Source organism: Nipponia nippon, unplaced genomic scaffold (genome assembly GCF_047370975.1).
Source record: "Nipponia nippon isolate SJK-2023a ecotype South Korea unplaced genomic scaffold, ASM4737097v1 scaffold_5, whole genome shotgun sequence".
Taxonomy (NCBI): Eukaryota; Metazoa; Chordata; class Aves; order Pelecaniformes; family Threskiornithidae; genus Nipponia; species Nipponia nippon.
In genome coordinates, this window is record NW_028262369.1 from 93171292 (window position 1) to 93189467 (window position 18176).

Genomic DNA, 18176 nt, shown 5'->3' on the forward strand with positions numbered 1-18176 from the left:
CTTGCATGATTTGACCGAGGAACAGCATTGTTCGTGTCTGTGACCACATTAAGGAGAGAAAGTTAAGTTCTGTCTCAAATGATAGGGTCCCAGGTATTACCCTAAAACCTCTCTGAGGGGATTGGGGTCAGGGGCTAGAGTGTTTCCCTCGGACAAAGTTGTATCAAGTAGAAACACATTTTTTCAGGAGAAAGAAGAGTTAATTTTCTTCAGAGAATTTGTTCTCCAGGCTTTTTGTGTTTTATCTGAGGCAAATTCCTCTGATAAAAGGGATGGGAAGGACAAAGACCAATTTAGCTGCTGTTTAATGGCCTAGCTTCTTCAGAAGAAATTGCACTAGGCTAATTACTGAATACATACTCTTTAACTTAAGCATCCTCCCTGATACTCTTGGTTTCCTCCTCTCCTGACGTGCTGTCTTCATGAAATTGTACATCAAAGTGCATCTTCTTGTAAAGGCTGTATAAACTTGGTTATCCAGCTACACTGACTTGGTCTTTTAAACTGCTGAAGAGACGACTCCTTTCAGCGTACTCAGAGACCACAAACATCGTGTAATGCCTTTTTTCCAGACAGTTGCCTAAAGACGTTTGTGTCTTTGCTGGAAGAGCCCAGTTAGTTTTCCTCCACAGAAGACAGTGCAGTCACAACACTACCTTCTCTTAAATCTTTAAGAGAGAAAAAGAATATGTTTAAAACTTGGGAGTTTTTCTCATAAGGATAAAATAAGCTGAAATGCTTTCTGGGTTAACTAGATCTACTTGAAATTGCAGTCATGTACTTTCAGAAAAAGCTGTGTAGTGTACAGATGTGGTTTATGAACTTACTGCTGCCTTATGGCATTCAAGGGGTGGGAGAGAGACTGATATAACAAAAAAAGATCACCAGGAAAAAGAGAAACTTATTTATTGAAGTAACCGTAAAGAAAGCCACAGAAACAGTCCAAAATAACCAGCATCTCTGCGATCCTGCTAAGGAGAATGCACCTGTAGCATGTGCCAGAAACTACCTTTGATGAGAGAATTGGTAATATTTATTGTTCCCTAGCATGAGTAAGTTTTTAATGCAAGCTGGTTTAAGTAAAAACAGATTTTGGCAGACATTAATTCTAAATGCTGAAGTCCTGTAAGTCAGTCAGGCCCAGTGCCAACGACAGGCCGTTCATGGCTGATCAGAGCATTCCCAAGGCTAACTAATACATGGTGTAGGTATGAGGCAGCTTTAGAAGAGACAAATCACTCGACTCATGCTATTTTTGTCATAATAGATAGCAGAGCCTGTATTTTCTCCAGTAATGTTGATATGCGAACAAGGAAAAGAATTTAAACTAAGGTATCTTCTTGGTTCCTAATGTCCCCAATACAACTGAACCCTGCAACACCAACAGAAGTTTCAACAGAACTTCCTCGAGTTCTTGCAGCTATAACCACACTGTAACGGGAAAACAGTGCATTAACAGCGCGCTTCAAAAGCGCGTTGAAGTTACACACAGAAATTTAGCTTTCAACCACAGGGTCATAAAAATATAACCACGATCACATACCTTGGATGCACTCACCCAAAGCCCCCTGACAATTAGTGGTACAAATGATTTCTTGGGTTCGATTCCATATTTTCTTCCCTCTACCAACAGCATGACAGACTGCAAAGATATATTTTTTTTTTTAAATCAGTGCATGAGGAAAACCGTGTAACTGTAGTCATTTCTGACTTATAACATAATTGAATATATTTTGCATTTTACATCTTCACAAAAAATTTTGTGATATCACAGCCATATTTTGTAGCTAAAGAACGTCTCTTCATCTGGCTTCTTTCCTTGGCCTGTTTTGCAGTTCTCTGCAAAAGAGAAGGATGGGTCTGTTCAGTAAGGAGTGTCACTTGGCAACAGCGTGCTCGATGGAGAGCATTAGCCCACAGTTAAACTTCAGTCTAATTTTGCAGTAGACAACGTAACAAAATGCAAATGTTTATTAAGGTGACATTTTCCCAAATCCTGAGGAAACTGTTTTAACGGTTTAATGCTTCCTTTCATCTTCGCTGTATGGGATGGAGAGGCTGGGAGCACAGGGCTGAGGAGGAACCTGATTACTGCCTTCTGCTGCCTACGGGAGGGGCAAGAGCCCCGCCCCGAGCCCGGGCTCAGGCTGTGGTACCTCCAGGGGTCCCTGCGCCCTAAATACTTCTGCAATGTGGTAAATACCGCCCCAGTGCAGGTTCCATGGCATTTCCCTGCGAGAGGGTGAGGGTTTCTGCCCAGACCAGACCATACTGACCTCTCTGTGGCAGGCTGTACATAGAGTTTGAAGGTTTTCCAGGGAGCACTGTCCTCCTCCACTGTAGACGGGCTTGATGTGGTCTACCTGCCAGAACTGGCCTTCTGTTGGGTTTGTGATAATTTCATTCAACTGCAGTAACAAAGGACATGACACCAGAAGCATTAGATATTCCTTCTGAACTACATCTATGTTCTGCCATCAGAAGAAGACAATAATGCAGGGAAATAGCTGTTCGTAGTTCTCACCAAGAGAAAGAAAGTAAGCGTTAGCATTTTTTTGTTACTCCCACTGGACAAGCAAACAACTGTAAATTTAGTTGGCATATTTTCACCTAGCCTGCAGCGTGCTGAAGCGCATCGCAGTGGATCAAGGAAAAACAGAACGAAAGGTTCAATTTTCTTGATTGGTACAGTAAAGGATCTTCAACGCCATTTTGTCGTCAAGTGCTGATACTAAAACCAAATATACACAAGTAAAAATGCGCAACAGCTTAAAGAAGGGGACTCTAACTGGGTGTTTGTCACTTAAGTTTTTGATTGAGACAGTGGGAATTGTAATAAGGAGCACTGAGAAACCTTAGGTGATAAAGCCCTACGCCAGCTTTCAGAAAGGTAACTTAGACACAACAGAGAGTTCTGCTGACTTAGCAGGCTGTAAGAAACCCTTACGCCACAAGACTTCTCCTCTCAGTCTTTTAGATGCGCACCACCTTATTTTAACAAGCCGCAAGCAACAAAACTGAGCTCATGCATACGACAAGTGAGAGTAAATTACTTTTTCTTTTGCAAGTTTCAATGGGTGTCTGCAGAATTTATTTAAACAAGTTAGAACCAGTAACTTCTGAAGCAGAATTTCAGCTTTGCAGCAGAAAATGAAATAGCATTTTAGTTTCTGACTGAAAATACCACTTTACGTAGGAATATTCCTCCCCCCTGCTCCACTGCCTTCAAGTCAGTGAAGAAGCAATCACAACCACAAAAGAATTGTGGTATTTTAATGCATTTTGAGGCGATACTGAGAGGAGCTGTGACAACTGGCTTTTGTTAAGCTCCTACCAACCATTCTGCAAAGTCGGAATAACCTAGTACTACTAGACTACATCCATTCTTAAATTGTTTCATAACCAGAAAGTTTGTTAATAAAGCACATTTCAAGTAAATCTGTCTGCAATATTCACATCCCTAAGGAATCTGAATTCTGATGCCTGTGCCTTTCAGCAATGAAAAACATGTTACAAGACATGGGGGGTTTTTGTGTTTAAGATTTTGTTTTTCTTATTCTGTTTTTGGTGCTAGGTTAACCTTCCATCTTCAACCTGTAAGAAGAACATTTTGGATTTCTCTGAACTATCTGCTATGGGAATACACAGATTAGCTGTTACTGCTTAAAAATCAGTATTATTACCTGCCCAAGTGGAAGGTGAGACATCCAAGAACTCTCCAGAAGTTTCTTACGCTGACTCTTGGGCGCATCTCTGATGCTGAGATAAAGCTCCTGGGCGTTTTGATTACAAAACTGGCAAACACCGTGTTCGATTTCAAACACTTTAGTCCTCAGGTAGCTCTGACTAGAGCGAATCGAGAAGTCCTCCTGGCAGGCGTGAGAGCAGAATCGCGTATCCCAAGCGCGGGCCTGGCAGCCCGGCTCAAGCTGAGCTGTTGGCTGTTGACAGCTGAGACAGAGTGGGTTCCCCTGGCTGTCCAAGGCCTGCAAATAGCCTTTGGACAGGGAGGAGCCTTCAGCTTCAGGCCGCTCTGCATGTAGAGCTGACGGGCCTTTTCCATTTTCTGAAAGCAACCTGTTTGCAGAGAACAAAGTAGAGCTGTTAATAAAGGAGGTATTCAGCAACACAATTCAGTAGGTTTTTGTATGCACTGTATATTTCCATTTTATGCTCTGAAATACCAGTTTTCGTTGGAATAATATCTTGCTCGGATTGATACCTGCACAGTGAAAATCATCTACTTGGTTTACGTTTCCATTTAAATAAAAAAAAAAATTTGACAATATAACAGACATTTTTCTTTTGCACATCTTGCTACATTTACACATGTATGCTGAATTATTAGTGGAATTAATGCTGTATTTATAAAGAAATGGTGGTTTCTATCAGGCATGTACACATATAAACGTAAAACATTTCAGCCCCCTCTTTAACCGAAGTAAAAAAGTCAAAGGAAACATCCTGTTTTTTCTACGCAACCTTCACGGCTACCTATCCATTTCCTACGCTAAACAAGGCTTACCTCCAGGCAGGACACATACACGCTGCTTGTTTAATAGAGTTTTTTTAAGAGGGCATTTTCTGTCTAGAATTTTCATGTTCTTTTCTCCCTTTTTCTAAATTTTGAGGCAGAACAGAAGAAAATTTGGTGTCCCCAATTTGCTGTTGACCTCACAAGCAGGCCTGAGCTAACATTGTTTTCTCCTTAACTGAATCGTGTAACTATTTTCTTGTTTCATTTTAATCAGACTCAGTTAAATTAGCAGCTATATCAGCAGACAACAGATGTAATCTGAACTGTTATGAGAATAAAGCATAGCTCATTAGCACTACAGCGAGTTTCTTATCTAAACACTACACTACATTTTAGCAAGGTAAACACTCACAGCAAATAATTTTGCTACTTAAAAAAAAAAAAAAAATCTGTGAGGAAACAGCTTAATCACCTTATTGCATTAAGGAACTTACTTTGTGGAATGACCCGATTGTTCAACAGAAGCATTTTCGTTCTTCAGGCAAACCCCACTTTCTTTGGAGATGAGGCGCACGCTGCCCCCACTGCTGCTAGCTTTGCTCAGCGAGGCTGCTGCTACGTCCTCCTTGGTCACATACCTAAAATAATTCAGAATTCTGTCAATATACTACAAAGGGAACCATGTCCCTCAAAGAACATTCACTCTTGGCTGCAGCAAGATTGGTACGGCATATTCTCTTAAAACATTCCTCATTTCCCAGATGAGAGATTAATAAAGTTTGGGAAAAACATACTTCACCAGAATACTTCCGTATGGCCTAAGATATCTTTTCCTAAAACCAGATTCAGCTCTAACCAGCAAACAGGTAAGTTGTTTTGTATATACCAAAATGAAAATAAAAGCAATTCGATATTGCCTGACAGTGAACTCTGGACGCCATTTTGTTTCCGTGAGGTGGAGTCTCACTGATACTCTAGCTCATACAAGAAGCTCTACAAGCTCTGGAGGACTCCTTGCTCTGTTAGTTATCTTTGAACTCACTTCTTTATTTTAATGTGAAAACGTACAAAACACCACTGCTCTTAAGTAAAACTCCTAAAATTGCTTCACTCTGATCGTGCTTCCAAAACCCACTATTCAGACAACTTCTCATAAGTACACCTCCCTGTACTATAACACATGGCAAACCCTATATACTTATATATCTTAGAAGACCGCTGTAGGTTACAGTAGATTTTCTAACACAGTTGACAGTTAGATCTTTCCTACATTTCATGGAAGGAGACAATCCGGCAACAGGTTAGGAAACACTACCTGCTGGTTCTCCTTATACTACTGGAATTACAAACTCTATTTACTTACTTGAATTCTTACCTACAGCCAAAACAGAGTCACTCTGGAGAATTTAACAGTAGGGACTGAGAGGAATAAAAAGGTTTTAGATAGTTTGCAGAGGCACCTTGGTGAGTTAACCTGTACGCATGAGAAGTTTTGTGGAGAGCAATGACAACACTGAAGCTGCAAATGTCTGTCAGGGAAGGCAGCGTATCAGAAAAAGGAAAGAAAGTGGAAAAAAGGTAAATCTAGATTTTAACAAGGATTAAACACTAGGCCTTTTCAGTGACACCCAGCAAGGAAAACAATAATTTTGAGAAATGTCATCCACAGAGAACAGAATTGCTTAAAGCAAGAATGAGTATCAGAAAGGGTTGGAGTAAGCTGTGAATTATGAATAAAGCATTATATCATTGATGGCAAGTAACGATTTATTCCTGCTTCCACAAGATTTTTTTCTTTTCTTTCGAGTCCCTGAGGTCATGATTTTTCCTCAAAAATCTCCGGCAAGTTCCAGCTGTTTAAATATGCAGTGCAGCAAAGCCAGAACAGCTGCGGAATGCAGCACAGTGCCGGACAGGGAAGCAGACACTTCCATTCCAACAGATTTACTGACGTGCTCGGTTGCCTACGTTTGTCACTATGCGACAAGCAATCATCGAACCACCAGTTCAGTCTCGGCGTCGTTCCACTGAAAGTTACGTTCAATACATCAAACTTCCTGCAGCCATTAGTAAGACGAAGAAAAATTAAACACACATACCTTTTTGTGCTGCTGACCACTGACTGCTTTTTAGCCAACTCCTCAGCAGCATGAATAGGACTACAAAATATCTGACCGCTTTTTCTGACAATCTTCTGTTTCATTGCTGTTAGATGACTCCATTCTTTCACAAACCTCAGTATCTGGTAGAGAATGCTACTGTCAGCAGCATGACAAGCATTACACAGAACTGTTTAATTATGGTGAAAGCTTGCTATGAATTAATACATTCAAAACTGGATGAAAACAGCCGGTATTATCAGAAACAGTCCCTTCAAGTCATTTTTCATACAAGCTGCAGCCCCCTGCCACCCCCCCCCATCTGCTGAAGGACTCCAACAGCTTTGGCTTTGTCTAAAATAACAATTTTGCTACAATAGGTGTGTTGATCCAGAAGGTAGAAAATAAGGCCAGAAATGGCCTTTACTAATCTACGGTGTAGCGATAGGAGAAAGGTTTCTTGATAAAGCCTCAGGCAAACATTTCTTGTGTAAGGAAGACTTTGCCGATGGAGAAAAAAGAGACATGCAAAAGAGTTTTCTTCTTACAGCAACCGTTCTCCCTGTTCCAGCAGGCCTCTCGGAAAAGGAAAGTTTCCTCCCATCATTTGAACAGCATTTATAATTGGGTTTACGGACAACCTTTTTTCTTTCCTCTAACCTTCTGATACATGCTTCACTCCAGATTAACAGTCTGTCGTGTACAGCCCCTAATGTCGGTGTGGAAGGCTTAGCTACAGATGAACTGGAAGAGCTGTTCAACTCAACTAGGTATTAGTCCATTTCTCATAAAAGTTTTCCAACTTGTAAAATTTTAACAGAATCACTGACATACTTGCTTTGAGGTTACTATATTCCTTTGCAATAATACAGTATCAGAAAAACATACGTAAAAACCATTATTATAGTAAATTAGCAATTAATGACATAAGAAATCAGATCACCATATTATCTTAATTACGCATCTCTCTTTATGGCAATACTGCCATCCTCTTTTCTGTGGCATTTCAGTGCAGCACACAAAGATCTGACTAGCAAGTAGAGACATGTTTTACCATCAAAATATTCAAAGGGCAACAGTTCTGAGCAGTTTAACCTGCAATTCATCATCTTTCACAGTAATCTCAAATTGACACAACCACAGGATCCTGAGGAAAAACTGATGAACTGTTTAACAAAATATTCCAGAAAGGAAATTGAGAACAGAGCATAATATTCTTCACCTGTCCTTATTTTGCATTTAGAATTTGAAAGTATAATAAAATAAAAGGCTCAGAAGGACTTGATTTCTGGTACTGAACCTAATATTTTTTTTACAGGCTGGGAGGCCACAAAAAAACCCCAAAACTTTGGTGCTGTAAGCTGACATTAATCAATTATTAACTGATTTCTTTAATAATTATAACCACAGAACAGTGAGGAAGTGAAGGAAAAAACTGTTCCTACATTGGAACTTAGAATTTATAACATGGCTGCTTGCTTTAGAATGTGTGTAGGGGAAAAATTATTTCATCCCACCCTCATCTCTACAACAGAAAATAAATGGGAGTAACAATATGACGATTGAACAAGCAGCTTGGGTTGTGTTTTTTTTTCCATTCCGTTTTTCCACTCTCTTCCTCACTGACTTGCAACTACCTATAGCAGTGAGTATCACGCTGCTTCTGAACACGGACTATGGAAAGAATAAATATATTGTGCAGTAGGGACTTAATCGTGACTTCAGCTTCATCCGGGAACAAACTTCCATACTTCAAGATTACAACACGGCAATGATTTTCTTTTTCGCCTTGGAGTATTTTTACATGGCAAATGTAAAAGTGTACAGATGAGTCTCACTTCCTCAGAGCTGGAGCAGCAAGAAAGAAGTCAATGAAATGGCAGCATATAATGGAAACAGAAACAACATGGCATTTCCTTGATTCTTTTGGAGAGCGTTTACTAATATGGATCTTCTAATCTAGAGGAGATGGCTGAGGAGCAGGAAGTTCCATAAGAGAGTGCCACCCCCTGCCCACAAACATGGGATTCTTAACTTGTCTTTTCAGTTTAGCAAATAGCTTTGAAATCCTTTGGCAACATTTGTGTTACCCACTCATTAACTGCTTTACAAAACTGCTGGTTGAATCAGTCAGGTATCCCTCTTACAAATTTAAATTCCAGCCTTGCTGGAGAACCTACCAAAAAGAATCAGTTTTGTTCCTAGACGATAGAATTTGATTTTCCAAACTATATTTCTCTTTAAATGGAGAAAACAGTTAAGAAAACTGTGTTAAGCTGATAATATTGCACATCCAATTCACATTCTGTATTTCCTTACTTGAGTACTTGGGGTTACGTGTTAATGTTCTTCTCAAACACCATTATGAACGTGATCTTTATTACCGAATTAACTGAAGCTACATGTCTCAGTGGAGCTGTGCCCTACACTGCTTTGAACATTGTTAGAAGACCAAAGGAAGAAGTGAGAGTGGAGGCCTGCTCAGAACTGCAGCTCTGATACAATCTAGCACATTCTTATTCATAATGTGCCCCGTTTAATTCATAACCTTTAAAATGCTATTTTGTTGACTTATGAATGTTAGTTACTAATCCTGTAAATGAGAAATTAAATGACGCCTGGTTGATTCCACCTACCGAAATGTTAACAGGAGGCATGATAACTTGCCAAAGTAACAGACTGCATAATTAATATTCACATCAACATTTATGAGATCTGCTTGCATTGATGAAACTGTGCCTAGGATCCCAAGGCCTAGAAGTGTTCTGCATTTATTTTAAAAAAATAAGTCAAAGCACTCCATATTAAATATTATATTACTGTGCCAGTAGAATTTGTTCTTACCGATGAACGATTTCGTTTATGCTGGAAAGTCTCTGGTAAATCCTCCCAGTTATCCAGCTGTATGTCCAATGGAATGAAATTATGATTCAGTGGTTCACCATCCTAGACAAGCAAACAGTTTTGTTTACAGATGCAATGTAGCACAATCTAGAAAAAAAATATTATCTGTTTCAAGAGAATTATCTTCCCTTCCTACTAAATTTAGTCCCTCAAGGTAAGATTTTTCCAGAAAAAAAAAAAAAAGCCACAGATGTGTGATAATACCACAGAGGCAAGAAACACAGATTCACATTAATATATCTGAAAGTAAACAGGGTGAAAATTTTAACTTTGAAAATATCTGAAATTTTTCTTTGCAAATAGTTCAGACACATGAACTGCCTTAAATTAAGAAACTGAAATTATAATCCTCTTGACTGAATTTCCAAGGGAAACATCATTTTTACTTTAATTTTTAATGTTCTTCTATTAAAAATATTTTGTGATAAGACACTATAATAAAATAAAGGAATCTTAAACAACTATCACTTGCATTTCTAACAGATGATCTGATCATATCTCTAATGTATTAGCCTCATTTTGTAAGCTAAGAGAAGTGTTAGAAGCTATATATCTAGGGAATTATTACTTAATTCCACTGAGAAAAAGAACTAGAATGATAAACTACCTAATTTTTATACATACCAGTTAATACGAAAATACTGGTCTTTTCATATCAAATATAATATATATATGTTTCACAGGACAACATTTTACTTTGTAATTTTAAAATTATAATGAACATGCATATTTCAGGTTTACCTTTGTATAGAGGTGAATTCTATCAGTATTTCTGCTTGCACAAAACATAAGCCCATCATATACTGGAAACGTGTCTGATTTATCTACACCTCCTATAAAGAGAAACAATGTTGACATTGGAAAGTTTTTTTTCTTCATTCATTTCATTCTGTCTACTCAGGCAGTAAAAATATTATATGTGTTTTTAAGAAGTTATTTGTGAAATTCCCCAATTTGGTGTACATGCAAACACATTTTTGTATGAACATTGTAAATATTTCCTTTTTTTGTTTTTTCTTCAAATGTTCAGCAATCATGGAACAAAACCCAGGAGAACATATACCACGTCAGGATTCTGTATCTAATTGCAGAACAAGATAATAAGATACACAGCTCAAGCAGCAAGCTATTAAGATATTTGTGGTTTGAGTTTGATTTTTTTTTTCCTGTTTCTCCTGAATTACCTATCATCTGTTTTGCCTGTGGCTCTCCTGAACACAAGTACATGCCATCATAAGTTTCAATAAAACTATACAGGTTCACAGTTGCTAGTTTGACATAGTTCTTATGTCAGCCAAAAACTCTTATTGCTGCAGGAGTTGTATGGAAAGGCTTCGTTTATCCATCATCAAAATTCACTAAACATTCCAGACTAAAACAAGAAAGTCATGTGCAAGTGTATGTACTTCTGTCTATCTTTCAAATGTGTAGGTTTTTGTTTAAAAGTTATTTTTCATGCTAGAGGCATTTAATACAGTTTCACAACAGGATATGATCTTTCTTTCATAGGAGTCCGACTTTACCGTCTCCACACTTTTTTTCACTTTCTTCATTTTCAATTTCAACAGTTTCCTGTTCACTGAATTCAACAAATTGCTGGGTCACCGTTTCCCCAAAATCTTCTCTTGTATCTTCAGCATTGCACACTGCGCTCTCTTCATTTCTTCTGGAGTCCTTTGACAGATCTTCCTCAGTCTGGCTAGTGGGAACTTCACAATCTCTCTCAACTATAGATGAGGAAACAAGAAAAGCAATTATTTATGCTACCCATACAAACAGGAACCTAATCTGGAGACAGGACTACGTAATTGAAATACAAAGAAATTGCATTTTATTCTCTAATGGTGCAACTACTTAGGAAAGCAGAGCTACCTTTAATAAACACATGGAACAAATTTTCCATGTATGCAATTTCATGCACGCAGCTTAATGTCAAAATATATGCAATAAATAACACAGTTAGCAATTCTATATTATATACAGTTATTGTATACCATAAACACACAAAGTAGTTTTCCAGGCATTGATCTATACCTGTGAAATTCAGAAGTTGTCCTTACTTGAACAAGCACAGAGACTTAAATAAAATAAAAAAAAAGAAAGAAAAAGAACCTTACTCCTTCCTTTGCAATTGAAATGGCAAATATGGGGACAGATTTATAAAAATGTTCTATTAAGTTTCCAGATAGATTAAATACATTTAATAAACGACGTCTACTCTGACCTGTTGGAGCAAGAAATGCCATATTTTCTAGGTAACGTCTCTCACGACAAATATACAATACCCAAGTCAATAAAACATCTACACCACATCATTCAGTTTTGACAGGTAGAGAAAAAGTTTGCCATTTCATTGGATTCAGAATAACCATAAACCTCAAGGAAAAGGAAAGCTCCATTTGCTGCAAAGAAAACTGAGCATATATTCTTCCTCACTGAATTTATATCCTGTTAACATTTATCTGATTTTTGCATTTGTTTCAAATTAGAATCACGTAAAAGATCCCTGGGGAAAGCAAAATTAAGAAGGATTACTTAATGGGTATCTGTTCACATAAAGACACCATTCTTTGTATTTTGCCTGGATTTGTGTATATTCATATATTTAGGAAGACTGTATTTTCTGAAACTAATCACAACTGAAACAAAAAATGCATGTTTTTCTCTGCAGCACAGGTCACTTACCATTACTGCTTTGAGGGCAATTGCACATTTCACAGTAAGGGAGCAATTCATTATTACTATAAGTGCAAACACTACAGTGCCAAACTTTATGATTTAAAGCCGTACTTTTGCTTGACGTATTTAAGCCACAAGGAAAGACTTCATTGTTTTTTTCTGAAAACAAAGAGGGCTTTCTTCCAGTCAAAGATTTTTTCTTTTTCTTACTGGAGTTGACTGGAGTAGATCCGCTTATGCTTCTTGCTCTTTTAGCTTCACGTTCACAGGTACTTTCATGACAAATTGTATCCACATCACTTATTCTTGTGGAATCCAGGTTTTCACTGCTCTTCTCTGCATCCTCTTCTTTTGTGACTTCAGAAGATTCTGAATCATTATGTAAGGATTCAGTATCAGAAAATAGTTTGCGTTTCTTCTCAGTGGAGGATTTTGGGGAGAAGAAAGAACGTATGTCATGCTGTCTTTCCTTTTCAAACTAGGAAAGAGGAAAGAAATAGGTAAACCCCACTTATAATTCCTGCATCAGAAGCTGTTAAAATTATGATTTTTCTCCATTAATATTACTCTCCAATACAAAAAGCTATTTTTAGTTTGGAGGTGGAAACAAAAGGCATCTTCCTTTAAGAACAAACAGCTAGCAGAAAGAGCAATTCAACATTCCTCTTCTGTTTTGTAAGAAGCATTTTCAATATTCTCAGGAAAATTCTGAAATAGCACTATCGGAAAACAAATAAACAGAACTGGTATCTGTGTGCCTTTTTTGATGATGCCTGTTACAAGGAAAGGCTTTTAAACATTGTTTTTAAAATAATAGCCAATTAAATGCAGGACAGCTAATAAAGCTGTAATTTAAACAGAAATTACTTGGTCTTATCTGACTCTGAGGGTGGGTCAGTCACCTAAACATAACATAAGGACCCATCGGGAGCCTGTAGATGACATTTATACCCAGCAGAGCACTTTCCCCTACTTCACCTAATTTTTAAAATGCAATTTACATTACTTTTCCCCACTTATTTAGTGTTTTTCCATTAGTAAAGTCTGCAGTGCACAGAAAGCTTAAGTGAATAATGGTTATATTTTTTTTAAAATAAGAAAACAGAAAAACATAAGTTTCGAGTCTTACATGCGTAAATAAAAGTTCATTTTTGGGATCTTCTAGACTTTCATTTGGGGTCCACGTCTCAGCAAAACTCAAAAAATCCCATTTCTCCTTATCACCTTCTTCAGCGTGCATTTTCTCTTTCTTGCCATTCAAGGTGCTGCCTGTAACTTTGGCCTGCAGAAAGAAGACTTGCATAATTCACGTGTTGGAACAAATTTATTTACCTATATTCACTCAATTTGCTTCCCTTGCAAACTTAATTCAGCATTTGCAAAGTAAGAAACTCTGTAGTAATTCAAAATAACTTAAGTGATTAAAACCATTCCTCTTCTGGCAGCCATTTCTGCAAGAATAACAATAAGTAGCATATTTAACACAATACGACTTGTGAAAAGGTATATACAAAAGTCAGTATTTATTGAAGTTGAAAGAGAATATATACAATTGTGTACATCTCTTACGGTCTTTACACGTTTTGCTTGGCACGTGGAAACAAACAAAGGCAGAATTAATTGAAAGAAGCAGTTTAGGGACAGAACTCTTGTATGGTAAATTGTTGGTGAATTACTGAGACCCATCCGTGCCATGTTTAAGGAGACTCTTAACGTACTGGACAGACTGAGATTTTTTCAGATACCTACAGGAATCTGAATACAGAGTGTCATTCCCCAACTGAAATGTCAAATACAGTTTGCAGTACCTAGATTCTTTAAACTGCGATTACTTTTCAGCAGGAGAGGAATATATTGGCAAAAAAACGGTTATCGGTTTCTCTACTAACTGTATGGATACAAACAATTGCACCAGTACAACACAGCAGTAGCCAAATGCAGGAACAACAATTGTAAGTTGGCATTAGCATCAGAAGACACCCTGTGTAACCACAATCTCAAACAATTCTGACAACTAGGGTTTAAAAGGCAGTTCTTTCTCCATTGATACTTCTGGAAATGTCAGAAAACAAGAGCTGACAGAATACAAACACACCTCAGTTATCAAAACAATACACCAATGAATGGTATCAAAGGCTACAAAAAGGTCACAAAAGCAAAACAGCCACATTATTTTTCTTAGTCCTGTCAACTCTCAAAGATCTTCCAAGTAAAGAAAGAAAGCAGGATGTAATTACTCCTCCTAACAAGGACTGGGTAGTTACTGTAATCTTGGATCTGATGAAGAATTATTTGAGAATGCTTCTGCCTCTCAGAAATGAAATTTAGTAAGGCACAACATTAATCCAATTAAAAAACAAAAACAAAGCCAACAAACTCTAGCTGTTATTATTGTAAAAAAAAAAAAAACAACCTGAAACTGTAAATTGAACAACCAGAGCAATAAAAAGCTAGAAGGAAGATAAAGCAAGGATCTCCTGTAGATGTGAACCATCCCATTCATCTCGGCAGAGTTACCCTATTTATCTTTGGATCTTAAACGGAGAGCAAAAAGCTAGAAAAGACTAATTTGGAACAGACACGGGCATTTTAATGATTAGCAGTTCTAGGTGTATCAATTTGTCTCATAGTAGAAGAGTGCTCCAGGTAAGCAAGAATGTTATTTGGCACATGCGCTTAAGCGCTATCTTAACCACAGCGAGTTCTTGATTATTCGGTTCTATTCCACACATACCTTGCGATTCAGCATTGCCCACATAAGAGTATCCATTGTTCCTTTTGCAATAAGGAAGTGAATATTCACAGAACTGCACTGCCCAATTCGGTGTGCTCTGTCTTCTGCTTGCTTAATATGGCCTGGATCCCAATATAATTCAGCAAACACAACGTGAGTAGCAGCAGTGAAAGTTAAACCCTAAACAAAACAAGCAGATGCATTTTAGAAAAAAGATTCCACACACAAACAACTGAATATCTGAACTAAAGAAAGCTAAAGGTTGTACAGGATATTTTTATATGGAAATAAGAGGGACCACCTTGACAGCAGATGGGCCTGTTACACTGATTTCTTCCTTGGGCCTCAGATAGATATAAGTCAGATTCAACAAATACTTCAATATTGTGCAAAGACTGCATACTGTTTTTAGTTATGGAAGTAACATTTATTTCTTATTAATCTGGTACTTTTAGAGAAATGGAGTTTCTACTAATTATTCACGAATGAGATGCTGCTGCTTATCTTGATTTTGCTCAAGTAATTTCAATAGAGGCTTAAAACAGCGCAAAAAAATCAATACATGAGTCTACAAAATACATAACGCATGAAGATAAACTGCCTTCAGGAAAACACTTCAGTCACCAATGACTTTAGTACCTATATTCTTCAAGTTTCTCATTTCACATATTTTCTTTTTTGTCCTACCTGACCAGCTGCCTGAATACTCAAAATAGCAACCCGGGTATCAGGATCCTTCTGAAACTGATTAACAAGATGTATTCTTTCTGCGGAAGGAACACTTCCATCTATTCGTATGTAGCGAACCTGTAACAGATCATAATAGAGACAAAATGACATTATCAGTATCCATTTTTGGACCCAATCATCCTCTGTCCCCCAGTGAAAATATGAAAACTTCTGTTCTATTCCTGTTATGGGAATAGGGATGCATCAGCACTCTTTTGCCCTTTGATGTACAATTAAGCCTCTAGATAGAGAAGTGTACGACTTAGTATTCCCTGTTTACAAAAGGAGAAGACAGAATGAACATGGGATCTTAAAATGGAATGCTCTGCAGAAGAATCTGTAATTTCCCTGACATGAGTTATTAAAGTTCCAAGCACTTGCAAAATAATAACAATATAAAATAGCAAAGTTAGCCACCATTCCTTAGCAATGGCTGAGAGTTCATGATCAAAATAACATGAAGGTTGTTTGCAAACATTATTACTGCTTTGAATTAAACATTCAAGTGAGATGATAGTGTTCTGTAAAAAAAAAAAGTAGACAGAAGCACATTGGTAGAAGAACTTGGGACACAACTGCCTACAACACTGATTCAATAATAATTAAGTATCATACCAGATACAAGTGTTTACATTATCCTTAACTACAAAACAGTTCTTCAAAACCACATGATCCCTTTTAATCCAGTGGCACTGATTTGTAGATACTTAAAATCCATAAATTCCTGTACACACAGGTAGTTGTACTGAATTCAAACACAGCTCATATGTATCAGTAAAGTCTGAGGATAAATTTGTTAAATCATTACCTTATTTTCTATAACTGCCTCTGTACAGGCTTGAAGCATGCTTAAGTGGTGGGCAAAAATTAGAAACTTCAGTTTGTCATTTTCAAGCATCATTTTGATATAGTCCTTTACTGCTCCTGCCTGGAGTAAGAGAGTGCGTTTTCATTAGTTAGACATACAAAATGTTCAAAAAGACAGTTTTTATTTTAATGTCTTTCAATTTCTTGTAATAGAAAAAGGTAAATTTCCATACATTTTGTTACCCATTTAAGACTTTATCAAACACTAACATTGTTAAGTATAAAAGTACGCAAGTTATTTTTGTTTTAAAAATACCACAACTTTCTATTTTGAGAAACTTACCTCATTCCTTCAGAGAAAGAAACCCATTTATCCTCAGAAGATCACATAATTACACGGCACTTCTTCCAGATTAAGATGTAGATAAAACTCTTTTTAGTTACAATAGCATTGTCTGATGTTTTAAGCCGTATTTAAAAAAAACAAAACCGATTTCTGCCCAAACATATTTCAAATGGACAAGGGATTGTTTAATCAGAACTTCTGTATCTGCACCCACATAAAGCCATGTATCAAAACTGAAAGAATAATTCTGATACTTTCCTGATATCGTAATCATAAAATATTGCTCTATTTAAACATTCATAGAATTCTTTTGTGTCAAATATAATTTTCAATATCTTTTACAAAAACTATTAAAGTAACGATGGCAGTTAATAATAAAATTTATCAGTGATCAGTGGTTAATGCAATACCCACTTCAGCAGTCCTCAGATTTCTTTTTTGTCTTTCAATTTCCTGTTTGAAAATGGATTACCAGAGGGGAGAGACTAGAAAAGTGGGGAAGAAACAGCAACAGAACCACAGTGATATTTTTAAGACAAGGAGAAAAAAATTGGAAGGAGTTGGTCAGATCCTCAACTCTTACTGCTCCAGCAACCTGCAGAACTTTTTTTCTCCTATCCTTTTCTAAAAATAGCTTAGCATAATAAAGCCTGATAGCAGGGTAGAAAGTAGGCATGTAAAAGATTTTGGTTATTAACTTGTTTTTCCTTACATCTTAAGCTACAGTACCACATGTGGAAATACAGAACATGGGGTCCCATTTGATAAAACAGAAAGAGACCAGCTAGAGGGGATTATTCTCCCACATTTATCCCTGGGGAGAACCAGTACTGACAGAACGCAGTCTACATAAGGGCTGCATCAGCACCATCCTGGGTCAGCTGCAGTAGCCACCGACACACAGGTATGTTCCTGAAGTACCCACCTTCAGTGTATCCCTAAGTCTGTGAGATGCATTTAGTGCTGTTGGGAGACTACGTCCGGACAGTCTCAGCCAGCTTGGTGGATATCTAATCAGTAACAGTTTTAACACTTAGCTCAGGTCATTGTATTAGGGTTCAGCCTATTCCATAGACAGGGAAAAAGAGGGTTTCTCCACACTGTGATTATAAAACAAACCAACCAACCTTATCTAGTATTCAGGCCAATACAACTAATTTTATTAAGTTAAAAACACACTGGGTATTTTAAATATATTAAGAAGAGACTTCCATGCTTACCTTGGCAATGGCTGTTTCTTTATACATGCGTGTGATTAGATTCATGACTTGAGAACACTGGCTTTCAGTGGCATCTGAATTCAGATTTCTCATTAATTTCTCCCACTCTGCAAAAGTGGTATTCAAATTCTAATTGGCAGAAGAGATCAGTGGTTAGATATAGAGTACAAAGCATGTCCTA

The 18176-nt window shown here is 37.4% G+C and overlaps 1 protein-coding gene across 11 annotated transcripts in view; it reads right to left on the minus strand.

Moving 5' to 3' along the window:
• Window positions 1–891: 891 nt before the first annotated feature.
• Window positions 892–18176, minus strand: part of ZRANB3 (zinc finger RANBP2-type containing 3) — a 52656-nt gene continuing 35371 nt past the window's right edge. For 9 of the 11 annotated variants that reach the window (XM_087733651.1, XM_087733642.1, XM_087733649.1 and 6 more), the window contains 14 exons: window positions 17996–18124; window positions 16431–16550; window positions 15581–15700; window positions 14894–15073; window positions 13289–13441; window positions 12166–12637; window positions 11004–11207; window positions 10222–10313; window positions 9421–9522; window positions 6577–6719; window positions 4972–5115; window positions 3684–4077; window positions 2277–2408; window positions 892–1839 (listed from right to left, as the gene is read on the minus strand). In XM_087733651.1, the coding sequence (XP_087589777.1) occupies window positions 1741–1839; window positions 2277–2408; window positions 3684–4077; window positions 4972–5115; window positions 6577–6719; window positions 9421–9522; window positions 10222–10313; window positions 11004–11207; window positions 12166–12637; window positions 13289–13441; window positions 14894–15073; window positions 15581–15700; window positions 16431–16550; window positions 17996–18124 (2484 nt within the window). In that variant the 3' untranslated portion in view covers window positions 892–1740. The remainder of the gene's footprint in view (window positions 1840–2276; window positions 2409–3683; window positions 4078–4971; window positions 5116–6576; window positions 6720–9420; window positions 9523–10221; window positions 10314–11003; window positions 11208–12165; window positions 12638–13288; window positions 13442–14893; window positions 15074–15580; window positions 15701–16430; window positions 16551–17995; window positions 18125–18176) is intronic. The other 2 variants (XM_087733645.1, XM_087733643.1) reach the window with 2 other exon arrangements.